This window comes from Chiloscyllium plagiosum, unplaced genomic scaffold (assembly GCF_037043375.1).
Source record: "Chiloscyllium plagiosum isolate Xiang-an unplaced genomic scaffold, Cpla_swu_hap1 HiC_scaffold_24, whole genome shotgun sequence".
Classification (NCBI taxonomy): Eukaryota; Metazoa; Chordata; class Chondrichthyes; order Orectolobiformes; family Hemiscylliidae; genus Chiloscyllium; species Chiloscyllium plagiosum.
This window is the reverse complement of record NW_028270162.1, coordinates 44,705,140-44,723,559: the sequence shown is the minus strand read 5'-3', so window position 1 is coordinate 44,723,559 and position 18,420 is coordinate 44,705,140. Positions and strand designations below refer to the sequence as shown.

At 50.0% G+C, this 18,420-nt stretch overlaps 1 protein-coding gene across 2 annotated transcripts in view; it reads right to left on the bottom strand.

Moving 5' to 3' along the window:
* Positions 1-857: 857 nt before the first annotated feature.
* The window catches only part of LOC122562755 (coiled-coil domain-containing protein 60-like), a 97,448-nt gene continuing 79,885 nt past the window's right edge, over positions 858-18,420 (bottom strand). For both annotated transcript variants that reach the window (XM_043715894.2, XM_043715899.2), the window contains 4 exons: positions 8,805-8,945; positions 7,766-7,900; positions 6,620-6,809; positions 858-3,842 (listed from right to left, as the gene is read on the bottom strand). In XM_043715894.2, the coding sequence (XP_043571829.1) occupies positions 3,735-3,842; positions 6,620-6,809; positions 7,766-7,900; positions 8,805-8,945 (574 nt within the window). In that variant the 3' untranslated portion in view covers positions 858-3,734. The remainder of the gene's footprint in view (positions 3,843-6,619; positions 6,810-7,765; positions 7,901-8,804; positions 8,946-18,420) is intronic.

The following is an 18,420-nucleotide window of genomic DNA, read 5'->3' as shown; positions in this document are numbered from 1 at the left end:
GCACGTTGTCCCTTTCCAAATACCAGCCTCTTGACCTTTTGGAGTGCCTCGATTGCAGCTGTCTCCCTCTCACTCGCAGGCAGTGCATTCCAGAATTATCTTAAATCTGTGCCCTCCAGTTTTAGCAGTGGAAACAGGTTTTCCCCATATACTCTGTCCAAAACTCCCTCATGATTTTGACAGGACAGGGAATGCTTGTGAAATTACCGTTCACTTTTCACAATCATTGTGGTGTAATAGGGATAAACCTTTTTAAAACCGAGCTGGTCTCCTGATGTAAACAACATGTTTTATTTTTTAACTATTTGATTTGTGTCATCCATTCACCTCAATATTTCAACCAGTTGTTTTCAACAGAGGAAATAACGAACAGTAAATTAAAGTGAAATTCCAATTTTAAATGATAGATGATTGGACTTTTCATGATTAACAACCTGGTAGCAAAATATGATTCACAAATATTTTCTATTACACAACTACTTGTTTCGATGAAAAATCGAGAGAACTGCTGATGTTGGAAATCAGGGAACAAAAACAGAAATTTCTAGAAAACCTCTGCAGCAACTAAGGAAGGATTTGAGTTCTGAGAGAGGGTAACTGGACCCAAAACGTTAACTCTGATTTCTTTCCACAGATGCTGCCCGACCTGCTGAGCTTTTCCAGCAGTTTCTGTTTCTGCAGTAGTTTTGATGATTTGATTAAAGAAATACAGGATTACTGTCATCCATTTGAATACATCAGAGTTTGTAACATACTGCATACTAGCCTTATTGTTGTGGTTCTGTTCACCGAGCTGGGAATTTGTGTTGCAGACATTTTGTCCCCTGTCTAGGTGACATCCTCAGTGCTTGGGACCCTATTGTGAAGCGACCTGGATCCAATATACCGGCCACTGCAGCGGACAGCTGGAACTGACAACCGGAAGCAGCAGAGACAAACCGCTATAAATGCCGGAGGAAACAACACAGAAGCGCTTCACAGGAGGCTCCCAAGCACTGAGGATGTCACCTAGACAGGGGACGAAACGTCTGCAACACAAATTCCCAGCTCGGCGAACAGAACCACAACAACGAGCACCCGAGCTACAAATCTTCTCACAAAGTTTGAATACTAGCCTTATATTTCACATGAATCAATAAATCAGAACATTCTCTTGTTTCTTATTAAAATCATTTTTATCATCCATCAGAGAATGATGAACCATCTTAGTATGCTGCAGCCTTGGGAGAGGATAGGCAGAATGGCCTATTCCTGCGCTGGAGCCTCTGACTTCAGTGAGACAAGCAGGTGACTTTTAGTTAAATCTAGTACTTTTGCTGCCAACTTTTAAAGTTAAAATCATTAGCAGAATTTAAAAGGTTTCACAAACAATTAAAGGAGGAAAACGTGCACAGCAGGCACTATAAATCTAAATTTGGCATAATAGATATTTTTAGACCCAGTTGACATATTGCCCAATTATATGAGAAAGACAGCCTTGCCAATTAAAATGTTAAATCATGGAAAACTTCTTTTATTTTTATGAGATTATTTTTCCTATCCTTTTCCTTAGTAAGAGGGTTGATAGCTGTTCAATTCCACAGGTGAAGGTGAGATTCTAGTAGGATGATGCCCACGGTGTTATCAGTTTAATTATAGCAGAGGAACACTGCATATCTTCACATGATGTGGCGGAGCCAGTGTTGGACTGGGGTGGACAAAGCTAAAAACCACACAACACCAGGTTATAGCCCAAAAGGTTCATTTGGGGGCACTAGCTTTCAAAGTGCTGCTTCTTCATCCATGTAATATTTTGAAAATTCCACTTTGGAAATAGAACCAGTCTGACTCAAGATTGGGATACAGACAGACTTTAACCTCACACCTTTAATACATTGTCTGAGCTGATGTGTCACCTTTTGTTATAAAACCTTAAGCTATCTTGAGAATGTGACTTAAAAGAAGTTCTGGGATTTACATATTAAAGAGCCAAAACTAGCAAACCCATTCTAAAAGATAAAAGACTGAACAATCTAGGTTTGTTTAATATATCATTTCAGGTGCATGACAATGTAACCTTTTGCTACAAATTCTGTGTTTTGTAGTCCTGCTCCACACCCACCTAATGAAGGAGCACTTTGAAAGCTGGTGCTTCCAAATAAACCTGTTGGACTATGATCTGGTGTTGTGTGATTTTTAACTATCTTCACTGAGAAAATGGGCAAAAAACTCTCAATTTCTCGGTATAATATTGGTACAGTGATGTAGCTTTGTATTTCATGGGCCAAGCCAGTGTGTACAATGGAGTTTGGGATTTTGAGAGAAGGTTCAAATCCACCTGATTGTTTATTTACACATATCCCAAGATGCTGAGACTAACAGACTAAGAATAACTTAAAATTATTGATCAAACTTCGAACAGGACGAATTAGCAGCTGTGGTATTGAGTTGTTTGGACACTGGTGGCCTGATTGCAAGACGCTCGAAATCTACACTAGCTCACAGAGATGTTCATACCAATTGAGTCACAGATGAAGTGACTGAAGATGCTTTGAAATTAATTGCTTAGTTTTGGCACAGCAGGCAGAATCTGCACAAGAGGTGGGAGGCTTGGCCACCAACTAAAGAATCAGAGAGAATTCCTTCCCACCCCACAAGCTTTGCTTTGGGAAGAACCCCGTGCCTCTTCTACCACCCTGGGTCTTAACAGGCAACTCAAGGAATCCAGGGGAAGAGGCTCTGCCCACTGACAGCAGCTGACCAATGAGAGGACAGCAGCTCTTCTGTACTCAGCAGCACCACCATAGAACTGGTGGTTCCTGTTGGTACTGCACCAAAGCCTTGGATCGAACAGGGACTCCAGCACAGATGAGTGTGGATTTAAATTTGAGTGACTAGTGTTACATGTACTGAGATACAGTGAAATGTGGCATTTTGCATTCTACACAGATTGATCATAGCATACAAAATGCGACAGGGTACCAGAACAGAATACAATGTTACTGCCACAGAGAAGGTGTGCAGAGAGAAAGCAACATTGCCATTTGAGAGGTCCATTCAGAAGTCTGTTAACAGCGTGGAAGAAGCTGTTCATATGTGTATTCAAACTCTTATATCTTCTGCCTGATGGATGAGAGTGAAGACAGTATAACTGGGGTGGGATTACGTTGGTTGCTTTCCTGAGGCAGAGGGAAGTGTAGATGGAGTCAGTGGATGGACAGCTGGGTTGCATGATGGACTGGGCTGTGTTCAGGACTCCCTGTAGTTTCTTGTGGTCTTGGGAGGATGTGGTGTGGCAACTGATCTTGACAGGGTATGTGTGTGGGGGGGGGGGGGTGAGGGGGGTCGCTGAGCACCAAGGGTGGGGGGGGCAGGGGTGGCATTCAGCACATCCACTCCTTCCCCAACCCTGATGTTAAATTCCAAGGTTGCCCACATACCCAATTTCCAGGGTTTGCAAGTTGTGCTCCCCACACAGCGAGCCCCCTTGCCTGCCACTGGGTTCATCCTAGCAGCATGAGGATGAGGCCCCTTAGTAGAAATTACAAACGGAGTAACACTTGTGAAGAGCTCCTTTGGTATTACTGTATGGCTGGATCAGTTTAATATAACAGACAGAAAAATGTCCTTTAATAGTGTACAAAGAAATTAAAGTCCATTTACATTTAACCTAAAAAGGCTTTAGAAACAACTTCTCAAAAGTTTCGTGGCATCACAACTGCAACAATGTTTTCCACACTCCTTCAGTGTAATTTTCACCTGAGGGGTGGTGCACTCTGTATCCTCTTTGGCAAATCCAACTTTAGTTGTAACCAGTTGTCATAGTCAGCTGCAGGCATCTGAACTACCTTGTCCCGCATAAACTGTGAATTAAATAGCAGAATAGATGATTTCAGTGCAATATGGGAATAGATCCTTCTGCACAGGACAGTTACAAACAGTGATATTGTTTCCTCTGACAGTTTGCTGCTTGCACACAATATCTCTGGGTGCTGGTTTAAAACAGTAGATAAGCAATTTAAACAAAGCCTGCTAATTCTATTTAAATAACGCACAAAGGCATTTGACATGAGCATTTATATAAAAAGTGAAACCCCTACGTACTTAAGAAGCACCATCATAATTTTAGTGTTAGATGGGAATTTCAGAAAACCCCCTTCCATTTCCCATTACTTCATCAATGGTTAGACTTTACAGCAGGAAATAAAATGAGAAAAAAGATCTTTGGCTTGTAGGTGCATGCTGTACTGGATGTGGTACTGAATTTGTATATTGCTTGGTCAGTATTGTTGGCAGATGCCACTCAGGATCACAATGAGGATGCTTCACCTCAACATTCCATTGTGTTTTGGGTTCCTATCCTGTGACTCCAAAATGGAAAATGTGCTTGTCAGATGAGAACAGAATTGAACGTGGCTATGATGCTCTCTTAGACAAAGAGTTCGTTAAACTCTCACTACCTGAATTTATCCTCCACAAGCTATGATCAACTGAGGCAAAATAGGAGGAAAAAATTATGTAAGTTAGAGAAAAGAAAATAATTTGACCCTTTGACAAAGGATCAGTTAGACTCGAAATGTCAGCTCTTTTTGCTCCGTACAGATGCTGCTAGACCTGCTGAGATTTTTCAGCATTTTCTCTTTTGGTTTCAGATTCCAGCATCCGCAGTAATTTGCTTTTATTTAAATAATTATGTTATTAGGCATAAGCAGAATTCTAGAGGTGAGCGTGATAGCCTGTGACACCTTCAAAAAAACATGGCACCAGGGAGCCCAAAGAAAACTTAATTCAGTGGAGTTCAGGGAAAGCACTCCAGTCTCTGGAGTCACACCCAGCACACAGGAAAATAAGTGTGATTACTGAGCACCAGTGCTGCTTCAGGATAGCACCCTACACCTGGCAATCTTCATCAATAATCTTTTCTCCAATACAAGGTCAGAATGAAAGCCATTCACAAACAACGGCACAGCGCTCAGCTCCATTTGCAATTTGTCACACAATGCATATGTCCCTACCTGCATATAAACAGGACCTTGGCTTTGGCTGAGAAGTAAGATTAACATTGGCAAGATACCAAGGGCCTTGCCTGTATAAGAAAGAAAAGCACCACTTTCCCCTTGATTGTCAATTGAATTGCCTTAGTCAAGTCTCCCCACATTCACATAGAGTTATAGAGAAATACAGCACAGAATCAGACCCTTCGGTCCAACCAGTCCACGCTAACCATGTTCCCAAACGAAACTAGTTACACCTACCTGTGCTTGGTCCATGTGCATTTATCCAAATGTCTTTTAAACGTTCTAACTGTACCTGCATCCACCACTTTCTCTGGAAGTTCTTTCCACACACGAACCACTCTCTGTGTAAAAAAAAGTTGTCCCTCGTGTCCTTTTTAAATCTTTCTGCTCTCACCGTAAAATATGTCCCCCAAGCTTTGAACTCCCCCTCCCTATGGAAAAGAACCGTGCTATTCACTTTATCCATGCTCTTCATGATTCTACAAACCTCAATATGGTCACCCTCAACCTCCTAGTCTTCAGCGAATAAGATCCCAGCCTTTTCAGTCTATTTTTGTAACTCAAACCCTCCATTTCCATCTTTCAGGTTAGCACTCACCAAAACCTTGCCATTGTACGCAACAGCTAACATCAGCACATTGCAGTGAAACAAGTGCAGTCTGCAATAAACAGTGCAGCAACTGTTTGAGCTTGCTTCAATTATACCTGCTAGCTCATTTGATCATAGACTGATACAGTACAAAAGGTCACCATTCAACTCATCCTATTCCTGAGAGAACTACCCAGCTAGTCTCACTCTTCAGCCCTATCTGCATAACTCTCTAAATTCATCATTTTCAAATATATATCCAATCGTGTTCTGAGACCTCATATGGAATCCACCTCCAACACTCAGGCAGTGCATTCTCAATTCTAATAGCTCTCTGAGTAAAGAAGCTTCTCCTCATCTCACTCCGAGTTATGTTGCTGACAATGTTGAAATTGTGACCCCTCAATACTGTCATAGCAACTAGGCGAAACCAAAATTGTTCATAATTTTGAACACCTCAATAAGGTGACCTCATTCTTCTCTGCTCCAATTTCTCTAATCTTTCCTTGCATCTAAAATCCCTCATCCTACTATCATTCTACTGAATCTCCTTTGAACTCCCTCCAGGGCTTTAACATCCTCCTTTCAATAAAGTGCCCAGAACTGAACACAATACTCCAAATATGGACTGGCCAATGATTTGTAGAGGTGTAGCATCACTTCCTTGCTTTTATACACTTTATATATCTTTGACATTTATTTAAAAAAACATCAAGCAGTAAGATTATAGGAAACACATTTATGCTCAAAATTGGAAATAAACCAGGCTGAGGCACACTGACAGCAGCAAGCTAAGGAGGTTCATGGCTACATGTACTAGATGAACAATAAGTGTATCTTGTCATTGTTACTCTCCGGTTTTCACAAGAACAAATATAAAGATGTATTCCAACGACTCTCTCAGCAAAGCCTCCCTTTCTCAAAGGTAAAATAATCTCATGACATATGACTCACTGCCGTTTACACTAAATTTTTTTGTGAAAATGGAATTTGCCTGTTACTCTCTCCACTAATCATGCAGATTGGTTCTCACCTCAATAGCTGCACTGATATCTGGAGAACACAACTCCCAGGTTCGCAGTCCATTGAGCACCTTGAGGAACTGATGTGGCCGAACTCGGAAACTCTGCCGCTCTCCAAACCTTCTCAATCTTTTCAGTATTTGGTCGATCTTTTGGTTTGCTTTAACAGTCTCAGGAATTCGATGTAATAGGCTGGAATACCTGAAAAACAAAATGGCATTAATTATATGACACTTTGATCTTTTGCTACAAATTCTGTGTCCTATGATCCTGCTCCACTAGCTACCCGACAAAGGAGCAGCATTTGTACTTCCAAGTAAACCTGGCATTGTGTGATTTTTAACTTTGCAAAAAAAGGAAATCACTCTTTGCTATTCAGTAACAAAACTGAACTCTTTCTCAAAGCGGCTGTGCACTATAATTGTTACCCGTTACTGATAGTCCTGACGTTTGATAGGGATGCATGACAACTGTCTTCTGCATCTTTTAATAGCCATTCTGCATGAGGCTGATAATAAGTAATGGCAGGATATTCACTCATGATGAGCCATCATGTATGTTTTATAACACACTCACAATGACCATGCACCATTGTCAATGCTGGACTTGTGCTCTTATGAAGGACCTTTTATCATGAAAGGCCAGTCTGTAGTTAAAGGACCTTTAACTTGGCTGGAAACCCACTGTAGTGACTGTGACAATTATTAAAGAGAAGGTTTTCATTTTCCCATTCCAAGAAGTGCCGAGGTCAATTGTATCATTTCTACAGCAACCTCAGCACAGATTGGAGATTATACCCAGAATCTCCACCATCTGCATGGTTGACATTTTCGTTTGACAGGGCAGACAACCATTCCACTGGAGCAACTAGGGATCAAACCACTCACATAAAAGCTCATAATTCTTTTCAGGTCTGATGAAGAGTCATTTGGACTCCAAATGTTAGCTTGGTCTCTCTCCATGGATGCTGCCTGACCTGCTGTGATCTCCCGCATTTGTTGTTTTCAGTGCAGATTCCAGATCTGCAGTAATTTATTCCTACTTTAAGTTTTTTTGGATTCTTAATTACTACTTGCCCATTTCTCACTTATTTTTTCATCAACTGTTTCACTGCATACAAAGGAAAGACAATAACTTATTCGACATTTGATACTTACCAGGTCTCTGTATTCGTTTGTACTTTATCCCCTTTAGATTCCTGAAGTGATCTCTGTATATCCTCGTTGAATGTATAAAAGCTGACTACACTGTCAAGGGCACGGAATTTGCACTTGCTAGTCTCCCAGCGTTTCCTAAAATTTAGAATAGAACATTTCGTCAGTGACGAGGTAAACATTGTCACTCCATCTACACCACGAGAAAGTGAGGACTGCAGATGCTGGAGATCGGAGTCGAAGAGTGTGGTGTTGGAAAAGCACAGCTGGTCAGGCGGCATCCGAAGAGCAGGAGAGTCAACGTTTCAGGCATAAGCTCTTCATCAGGATGGGCTTCTACCCGAAACGTTGACTCTCCTCCTCCTCAGATGTTGCCTGACTGGTTGTGCTTTTCCAGCACCACTTTGACTCCATCACCACCTCCCCCTGGAAGTAGGGCCAAACAACCTTAGGGAGGAGCAGGTAAAGAGGAGTGTTGGGCTTTGTATCTTTCCTCCGCCTTGGGATTTGCCTAGCCTCTACACAGCACATGCCAATACCACAATTTGGAATTGAGCGCAGTATTGTGGATCCTCTAAGAGCCAATGGAAGCTGCTTTCTATTGGTTAAAAACCCGTAAGAATGGAGCAAGAAGTGATTCGTATTTGTCTCAGTTTAAGTCGTTCATAGATAATGAACGCGGTTAGGAACAGGAGTAGGCCAACCAGCCCCTCAAGCCTGCCCCACTACCTGATTGATGTTTTCATTATAAAACAAACTAGCAGATGGGAAAAGCATTGTATAGTGAACATTAGTGTTATATTTTAGGAACGTCCAAGCAGCTCATTCAAAACTCAAACTGTTGCTCTAAAATTAGCAAGAGCGAAATTAAAACAGGGGCACGTACGACAGCATTACTTCAAGTTGACATTTTATTTATTACAGGTTATTATTTTTTCAAGACTAAATCATTGAATCTGTTTTTTTTTATTCAAGACAAAACTGCCATAAATAAATCTGATTCAACATTGTATGAAGTAGAGATAAGAAAGTGTACACGCACTTCTCCAAGGCTTCCAGGTTGTCATGGAGACACAAAGCTGCTTCCTCATTTACCTCGATGAACTTTGACTGCATCTCCAGAGGGAGAGAGGATTTGCTGGCAACAAACAGACTGGTTTCTGAAGCAAGGTCTAAAGGTGAGCTAATAGAAATGAGCAAGAGAGTGTAAACCAAGTTAAATTCAGTCTGAGTACAGAGAACTTAATTGTAAGTGGCATTTAGTCAGCACCACCTGACAGTAACACACACTCATCACACATACAACTCTTAATACTGTGTTAAAACCAGGTAAATGTTTCACAATAATACTCCTGCTATCTGACTAAGCTATCTAGCTAGAGGCCTAACCTTCTCAGCCAGCCTACAAGACCTTGGGTTGATACTGTATTCTGTACTATTTTCCATGCTAATTTCCATCAGTAATTGGTTTGCCAATTGATTGCATCAGATAACGCACATACGAATTTCAGACAGGCACATTAATGAGCATGCAAGAGCATTTAAGCCCTTCGGATGGTTTTACAGAACTCAAATTTGCTCATTCCACAATCATTTACAAGTTGCACTGCAGTAACTCACCAAGTCTCCTTCCATAGTACCTTCCAGCCCGATTACCTCTACCAGGATAGGAAGGACAAGGGCAGCAATACATGGAACAGCACCAAGTTCCCCTCCAATACAATATTCTGACTTGGAATCATAATTTTTTTAATTTCAAAAATATACTTTATTCATAAATATTTGATCTTTACAACTGGACATGACATCCTTCTGTAAACATTCCATTTCTTTGCGTATCGAAACAGGGTAATCATTCCTATTCACAGGTTGGTGCGGTTACATTGAGCTGAGGCGCCAGCGGAGCCCAAATGACTGCGTGGGCCCCCTGTTCTTCTTAGACAGGCAGATGTTACACGGTGGTCTTTCCCCACCGCGCCTTGGCGGCAGCTGCCCCAAGCTTCAGCGCGTCCCTCAACACGTAGTCCTGGACCTTGGAATGTGCCAGTCTGCAACACTCAGTCGGGGTCAACTCCTTCAGCTGGAAGATCAACAGGTTTCGGATCGCCCAGAGAGCGCCCTTCACCGAGTTGATGATCCTCCAGGCACAGTTGATGGTCGTCTCGGTGTGCGTCCCGGGGAACAGACCGTAGAGCACGGAGTCCCGCGTCACGGCGCTGCTTGGGACGAACCTCGACAAACACCACTGCATTCCTCTCCAGACTTCTTCTGCATAGACACATTCCAGAAGGAGGTGTGTGACAGTCTCGTCCCCCCCGCAGCCGCTTCGAGGGCAGCGTGCGGTGCGGCTGAGAGTCCGTGTGTGCATAAAGGATCTCACAGGCAGAGCCCTTCTCACCACCAGCCAAGCCATGTCTTGGTGCTTGTTGGAAAGTTCTGGCGATGAGGCATTCTGCCAAATGGCTTTGACAGTCTGCTCAGGGAACCGCTCGATAGGATCCGCCCTCTCCTTTTCCCGAAGGGTCTCAAGGACACTACGTGCTGACCACTTCCTGATGGACTTGTGGTCAAAGGTGTTTTTCTTCATAAGCTTCTCCACGAAGGACAGGTGATACGGAACGGTCCAACTACTCGGAGCGTTCCGCGGCAGCGAGGCCAGGCCCATCCTTCGCAACACCAGGGACAGGTAGAACCTCAGTACGTAGTAACACTTGGTGTTTGCGTACCGGGGATCCATGCACAGCTTGATGCAGCCACACACAAAGGTGGCCATCAGGGTGAGGGTGGCATTGGGTGTATTTTTTCCCCCGTTGCTCAGATCTTTGTACAGCGAGTCCCTTCGGACCCGGTCCTTCTTTGACCTCCATATAAACTGGAAGATGGCCCGGGTGACTGCAGCGGCACAGGTTCTGGGAATAGGCCAGACCTGTGCCACGTATAATAGCAATGACAGTGCCTCACATCTGATGACCAGGTTTTTTCCCGCGATGGAGAGCGACCGTAGCTTCCATCTGCCCAGTTTCTGCCTCACTTTACTGATACGCTCCTCCAAAGACTTGGCGCATGCCCCAGCCCCCCCGAACCAAATACCCAGCACCTTCAGGTGGTCGGTCCTGATGGTGAAGGGGATCGAGGATTGGTCGGCCCAGTTCCCGAAGAGCATGGCCTCGCTCTTGCCTCGGTTTACCTTGGCCCCCGAGGCCTGTTCGAACAGGTCACATATGCACATGAGTCTGCGCACGGACAGCGGATCCGAGCAGAAAACGGCAACGTCATCCATGTACAGGGAGGCCTTAACCTGCAGGCCCCTGCTGCCAGGAATAGTCACCCCTCTCAGGCTCGCATCCTTCCTGATGGACTCGGCATATGGCTCTATGCAGCACACAAACAAGGCAGGAGAGAGAGGGCAGCCCTGCCTGACTCCAGATCTGACTGGGAAGCTATCTGATTCCCACCCATTGATTGAGACTGCACTGACAATGTTGGTGTAGAGCAGTCTAATCCAATTGCAGATTCCCTCCCCAAAGCCCATTTTGGAGAGAACATCTCTCATATACCTGTGTGATATCTTGTCAAAGGCTTTCTCCTGGTCCAGGCTGATCAGGCAGGTGTCCAACCCCCTGTCCTGCATGTAGGTGATCATATCCCTGAGGAGTGTGAGACTCTCAGCGATCTCCCTGCCCGGTACAGCACAGGTTTGGTCAGGGTGGATCACCGACCCCAGAGCAGACCTGACCCGGTTGGCGATTACCTTTGACAGAATTTTGTAATCCGCATTCAACAGTGAGATTTGTCTCCAATTTCTGATTTCCTCCCTCTCCCGCTTGTAGATGAGGGTGATGATGCCTTTCCTCATGGATTCACTCATGGTACCTGCCCGAAGCATACTGACATACACCTCCAGCAGGTCCTGGCCAATCAAGTCCCAAAGAGCGGAATAGAGCTCGACCGGTAAGCCGTCGCTTCCGGGAGTTTTATTCTTTTCGAAGGACTCGAGGGCTTTGGTCAGCCCGTCCAGAGATAGCGGCTGGTCCAGCCTCTCCCGTGTTCTGTCGTCTAAGACCTCCGTGATAGAGGACAGGAACGACTGGGAGGCCGTGCTGTCAGTCGGCTTCGCGTCATACAGACTGGCATAGAAGGATTTACTGATCCTCATGACGTCAGCCTGAGATGACGTTTAGCGAGCCATCTTTTTCCTTCAGGCTGCTGAGCACGGAGCTCTCTTTGTGCACCTTCTGGAAGAAGAAACGTGAGGACGTCTCGTCCTGCTCCACCGAGCGGACCCTGGACCGGAAGATTATCTTGGAGGCCTCCGAGGCAAAGAGCGAGGCTTGCTGGCCCTTCACCTCCTTGAGGTCCTCCGTGACATCCACCCCCATCGTCTGCAGCAGGAGCAGGTTCTGCATACTTTCCTGGAGCTGGGACAGTTTTCCCCGCCTCTCTCTCGCCTCCTGAACACCTCTTGATGTTCCCTTTTACTGTTTCCCACCAGTCCGCTGGGGACTCAAAGAGGGCCTTCACGGTTCTCCAACCTGCGTAGTCCCTCTTAAGCTCCTCAATATTTCCCGGGGTCAACAGCTTTGTGTTCAGCTTCCACGTTCCCTTACCAGCCCGCTGCCCGTCCTGTAGGTGACAGTCGGCTAGCAGAAGGCAGTGGTCAGAGAAGAATATCGGCTTGACGTCGGTGGATCTGACAGAGAGCGTTCGGGACACAAACAGGTAATCTATCCTTGAGCGGATAGACCCGTCTGCCCGTGACCAGGTGTATCTATGCTGCGCTCCGTCTGCAGGGGTGCTGAAGACGTCGTGCAGCTTGGCATCTTTTACCGTGTCTATCAGGGCTCTGGACATGGCGTCCAGTTTACTGTCCACCCTGCCGGATCGTCCATCTGCATCAATGATACAGTTGAAGTCTCCGGCCAGAATGACCGGCCTGGACGTAGCCAGCAACAGTGGAAGCTGCTGCAGGACGGCCAACCGTTCACTCTTGCCCACTGGGGCGTACACATTAATCAGTCTCAGGGGAGCATTCCTGTACATGATGTCGGCGACAAGGAGGTGCCCGCCCACCACCTCCTTAACCTCGGAGATGGTGAAGTTGCCTCCTCGCAACAGGATACCCAGGCCGGAGGTGCGGCTATCGTTGCCCCCCGACCAGACTGACAGCCCATGGGCCCACAAGCTCGACCATCTCCTGTAGCTGCTGAGGTGCGGTATCCCACACTCCTGCAGGAACAGGACGTCGGCTTTAACGTTGGCCAGGAAGGCCATCGTAGAAACACATCGCGTAGCCGATTTGATGCTACGCACATTGATGCTGGCAATTTTTAACCCCATTTTAACAGTTTACAAGGTTAACAGTGTCCATTTGCTGCTGGTCTTGCCACTCTGGGGTAGCTGTGTGCATTCCCGTGGTGATGGCAAACTGCTGGACCCTCCCAGGGCTGCGGTAGCTGTCCGGCTCCACGCTGGAGCCATTTCCCCGCTCTGGTGTCTTTGGGTCGGGCCCAGGGTCCGCATGGTCCAGTTCTCCATCTGACAGCGGGGCTGTCACAGGACTGCTGCTCCCAGTTACCTGGGGCTGTGGGCCGGTGGGTACCTCTTGGTTCTCACCGGGTGGGGGGAGGCCTTTACCCGTCCCCTCAGAGGGATTGTCTTTTCCTGCTTGGGCGGTGCTGCCCTCCTTTTTCCCCACGGCGCTCTGTCTCTTCCTCTGGTGACGACCCTCCTTGCGCCCGCCCTCACCGTCGGAAGAGCTGCCTGTATCCTCGTCGTGTAGGTGTCGCTTCCCCCCTCGCTGGGTGGCTTTGGGAGGTTTCCACTTCCTGCTTTTCACAGTAATCCAATCCTCTGCCTCCTTTGATCCCTCCTCTTCCATTTCCTCCGTCCGTCCTGAAGGAGCTTGGATCGGCTGCTGCACCTCCCCGCTGTCTGCCGTCTGCTCCGCTACAGCCCGCCCTTCCTGCTGGGTGCCCCCAGACACCGTTCCCGTGCTGTTTTGTGGTACCTTGCTGGTCTTAGGCGGTCCACGGCTCGTGTTGCCACCTCCGGCCATCTGTGCGTAGGTGGCGGCCCCTCGTCTTGGGCAGGCCTTGTACATGTGGCCCGCCTCTCCGCACAGATTAGTTCTTGGCCTCCTTACATTCCTTGGTCGGGTGGCCTTCCTGCTTGCAGTTTCGGCAGACGGTCACCTTGCAATCCGCCGCCATGTGGCCTGACCTCCTGCAGGTTCGGCACACTTTTGGCTGCCCTGCGTACGTCAGGTAACCTCTGCTTCCTCCGATGGCAAAGCTGGAGGGTGGGTGGAGGATGTTCCCACTGGCATCGACCCTCAGGGTTACCCTGACCTGTCGTTTGCTGGTCCAGATCCTGAAAGGATCGACCACATCGGTACTCTCTCCCTCGACCTGTACATATCTTCTCAAGAAGGTCAGGACACCTGCTGCTGGGACGTGAGGGTTGTACATCTGGATTGTTACAACCCGACTCCTCTGCGCAGGAAGCACACACAACAGGACCGCCGACAAGATGGAGAACAGAGGCTCCCCTTCCTTCTCCTTGGAGACCTTCAGGAGCTGCTCACAATTCTTCACGCTCCTGAAGGTCACATCGAAATAGCCTGCCGCAGGGAAGTCCTGCAGGCAGTACACGTCCGCTGCTTCGAACCCGCAGCACTCCAGCAAAATCTTCTTCACAAACACCGTCCGATCGACCGGTGTGTGCTCCTCCACCTTCTTCACAGTCACCCTGACTGTGTTGCGAATGCCCTGGCCAGGGCTGCGAGCGGCTGCTGAGGTTGGCTGGTATCTGAATTGGCGTTAGGCCGAAGCCAGCATAAAGATCCACCAAGAGCAGGTCAGCACAACCAAACGATCCTCCAATGTCCAATCACGATCCAGCAATGGTCTCCAGCAGCTCCAGCAGTTCTGACGACTCGCAGCACGATCCCAGTGGTTCCTCCCCCGCCAGCACACGTCCGCTGCGTCGAACCGACAGCTCTCGAGCAGAATCTCTTCCTCTGGTCCTCAGGAACTACACATATTCCAAGCCAAAAGGCCGAGAAGCGATGATGGAATCATAAGGCCATTCCATCAGTATCACTGAATTAAAATCCTAGAACTCTCTGTATCATACGGCCTGCAGTGGTTCAAGGTGACAGCTCACCACTACCTTGTCAAGGGCAGTTAGGGATGGGCAATAGATGTTGGCCCAAGCTGGAACATGATTATCACAAGAATTAATGTAAAAAAAACTGAATTGATACATCCAACATATTTACGACACATCCCACTGGAATCATTCAATGGCATTGTTAGAAGTATATTCAAATGAGCTTTTAGTTGGAATACAGAGGAACCTCGATTATTTGAATACCAATTATCCAAAAATCGGATTACCTGAAGGAGATCTCGAGGTCCTGATAGAAAAATTAAATCAAAACCGTGTTTCCAACAGTGATTGCATCTTTTGTTTACAGTGATTAAACAGGTACCGTCTCCAAATGACTGACCTCCCGCCCTCTCTCTCCCCACACTTTATCCTAACACCCCCACCCTCCCCGTCCTCCCCCAGATAATCTCTCCAACATTGTCCTGTACATGGCAAACATGGAACCTGTCAAAAAGTTGCAATAAAAAGTCATGTGTGTGTGTCTACTATTTGGAGACTTACCCCACAAAGGCAGCAGCAGCTGCAGCAGCAGTCTTGTTGTTTGTGTACAGTCCGGGTGTCCAGGAGAGGGGCGGGAAGGTACGGGGTAGTGTAGGTGGGGTTGGGGGAGTCGGAGGTGATGTAGGGCAGGGCGGTGCTGGACAGGGTTGGGGGGGCAGGGATGGTGTTGGACAGGCGAGGGGCGGTGTTGGACAGGGTTGGGGCACAGGGGGCGGTGTTAGATAGGGTTGGGGGCGGGGGCAGTTTTGGATGGGGTTGGGGCGCGGGGGGTGGTTTTGGGCGGGATGCAGTGTTGGACAGGGTTGGTGGCAGGGGCAGGCGGGGGGGGGTGGTGTTACACCGGGTTGGGGGGGCAGTGTTGGGTGGGGGTGGTGTTGGATGGGGTTGGGGAGGGCAGGGAGCGGTGTTGGACAGGATTGGGGGAGGTGGGGGCAGTGTTGGACAGGATTGGGGGAAGCGGGGGCGGTGTTGGACAGGATTGGGGGAGGCGGGGGCGGTGTTGGACAGGGTTGGGGGAGGCGGGAGCAGTGTTGGACAGGGTTGGGAGGTGTGGAGCGGGGTTGGACAGTGTTGGGGAGGCGGGGTCGTGTTGGACAGGGTTGGGGAGCAGGGAGCGGTGTTGGACAGGGTTGGGGGGGCGGGGAGCAGTGTTGGACAGGGTTGGGGAGCAGGGAGCGGTGTTGGACAGGGTTGGGGAGCGGGGAGCAGTGATGTACAGGCTTGTGGGGCGGGGAGCGGTGTTGGATAAGGTTGGGGGGTGGGTGCGGTGTTGGACATGGTTGGGGAGGCGGGGAGTGGTGTTGGACAGAGTTGGGGGAGGCGAGGACGGTGTTGGACAGGGTTGGGGGGGCGGGGAGCGGTGTTGGACAAAGCTGGGGGGCGGGGAGCGGTGTTGGACAGGGTTGGGGATGCGGGAAGCGGTGTTGGACAGGATTGGGGGAGGCTGGGGCGGTGTTGGACACAGTTGGGGGGCGGGGAGCAGGTTTGACAGGGTTGGGGGAGGCAGGGGTCGTGTTGAACAGGGTTGGGGGGGCGGGGAGCGATGTTGGACAGGGTTGGGGGAGGCGGGGGCGGTGTTGAACAGGGTTGGGGGGGGCGGGGAGCGATGTTGGACAGGGTTGGGGGAGGCGAGGGCGGTGTTGGACAGGGTTGGGGCGGCGGGCAGCAGTGTTGGACAGGGTTGGGGGGCGGGGCGGTGTTGGACAGGGTTGGGGGTCGGGCAGCGGTGTTGCACAGGGCTGAGGGGCGGGGAGCGGGGTTGGACATGGTTGGGGGGGCGGAGAGCGGTGTTGGACAGGGTTGGGGAGGCGGGGTTGTGTTGGACAGGGTTGGGGCGCGAGGAGCGGAGTTGTACAGGGTTGGGGGGGCGTGGTGGTATTGGACGGGGTGGTATTGGACGGGGTTGTGGGTGGGGTGTGGTGATGGGCGGGGACGGATTTGGGGAAGTGGGTGCAGTGTTGGACAGGGTTGGGGGGCGGGGAGTGGTGTTGGACAGGGTTGGGGGTGGGGAGTGGTGTTGGACAGGGTTGGGGAGGCGGGGGCGGTGCTGGACAGGGTTGGAGGAGGCGAGGGTGGTATTGGACGGGGTTGCGGGGGTGGGGAGTGGTGTTGGACAGGGTTGGGAGAAGCCTGAGCGGTGTTGGACAGGGGTGGGGGTCGGGGAGAGGTGTTGGCAAGTTTGGGGGAAGCGGGAGCGGTGTTGGACAGGGTTGGGGGAGGCGGGGGTGGTGTTGGAAAGGGTTGAGGGAGGCGGGGGCGGTGTTGGACAGTGTTGGGGGGGCGGGGCAGTGTTGGACAGGGTTGGGGGAGGCGGGGACGGTGTTGGACAGGGTTGGGGGCCGGGGAGCGAATTGGACAGGGTTGGGGGAGGCGAGGGCAGTGTTGGACAGGGTTGGGGCGCGGGGAGCGAGTTGGACAGGGTTGGGGGGGGCGGGGAGCGATGTTGGACAGGGTTGGGGGAGGCGAGGGCGGTGTTGGACAGGGTTGGGGAGGCGGGGAACGGTGTTGGACAGGGTTGGGGGAGGCGGGGAGCGGTGTTGGACAGGGTTGGGGGGGCGGGGAACGGTGTTGGACAGGGTTGGGGGGCGGGGAGTGGTGTTGGACAGGGTTGGGGGTGGGGAGTGGTGTTGGACAGGGTTGGGGAGGCGGGGACGGTGTTGGACAGGGTTGGGGGGGAGTGGTATTGGACAGGGTTGGGGGGCGGGGAGCGGTGTTGGACAGGGTTGGGAGAAGCCTGAGCGGTGTTGGACAGGGGTGGGGGTCGGGGAGAGGTGTTGGCAAGTTTGGGGGAAGCGGGAGCGGTGTTGGACAGGGTTGGGGGAGGCGGGGGTGGTGTTGGAAAGGGTTGAGGGAGGCGGGGGCGGTGTTGGACAGTGTTGGGGGGGCGGGGCAGTGTTGGACAGGGTTGGGGGAGGCGGGGACGGTGTTGGACAGGGTTGGGGGAGGCGGGGACGGTGTTGGACAGGGTTGGGGGAGGCGGGGACGGTGTTGGACAGGGTTGGGGCGCGGGGAGCGAGTTGGACAGGGTTGGGGGGGGCGGGGAGCGATGTTGGACAGGGTTGGGGGAGGCGAGGGCGGCGTTGGACAGGGTTGGGGCGCGGGGAGCGGGTCTGACAGGGTTGGGGGAGGCGGGGGTCGTGTTGAACAGGGTTGGGGGGGCGGGGAGCGATGTTGGACAGGGTTGGGGGAGGCGAGGGCGGTGTTGGACAGGGTTGGGGAGTGGGGAGCGGTGTTGTAACCGGTTGGTGGGGCGGGGAGCGGTGTTGGACAGGGTTTGGGAGCGGTGTTGTACAGGCTTGGGGGGGCGGGGAGCGGTGTTGTACAGGCTTGGGGGGGCGGGGAGCGTTGTTGGATAGGGTTGGGGGGGCGGGTGCAGCGTTGGACATGGTTGAGGGGGCAGGGAGCAGTGTTGCACAGGGCTGTGGGGCGGGGAGCGGTGTTGAACAGGGTCGGGGAGGCGGGGGTCATGTTGGACAGGGTTGGGGGTG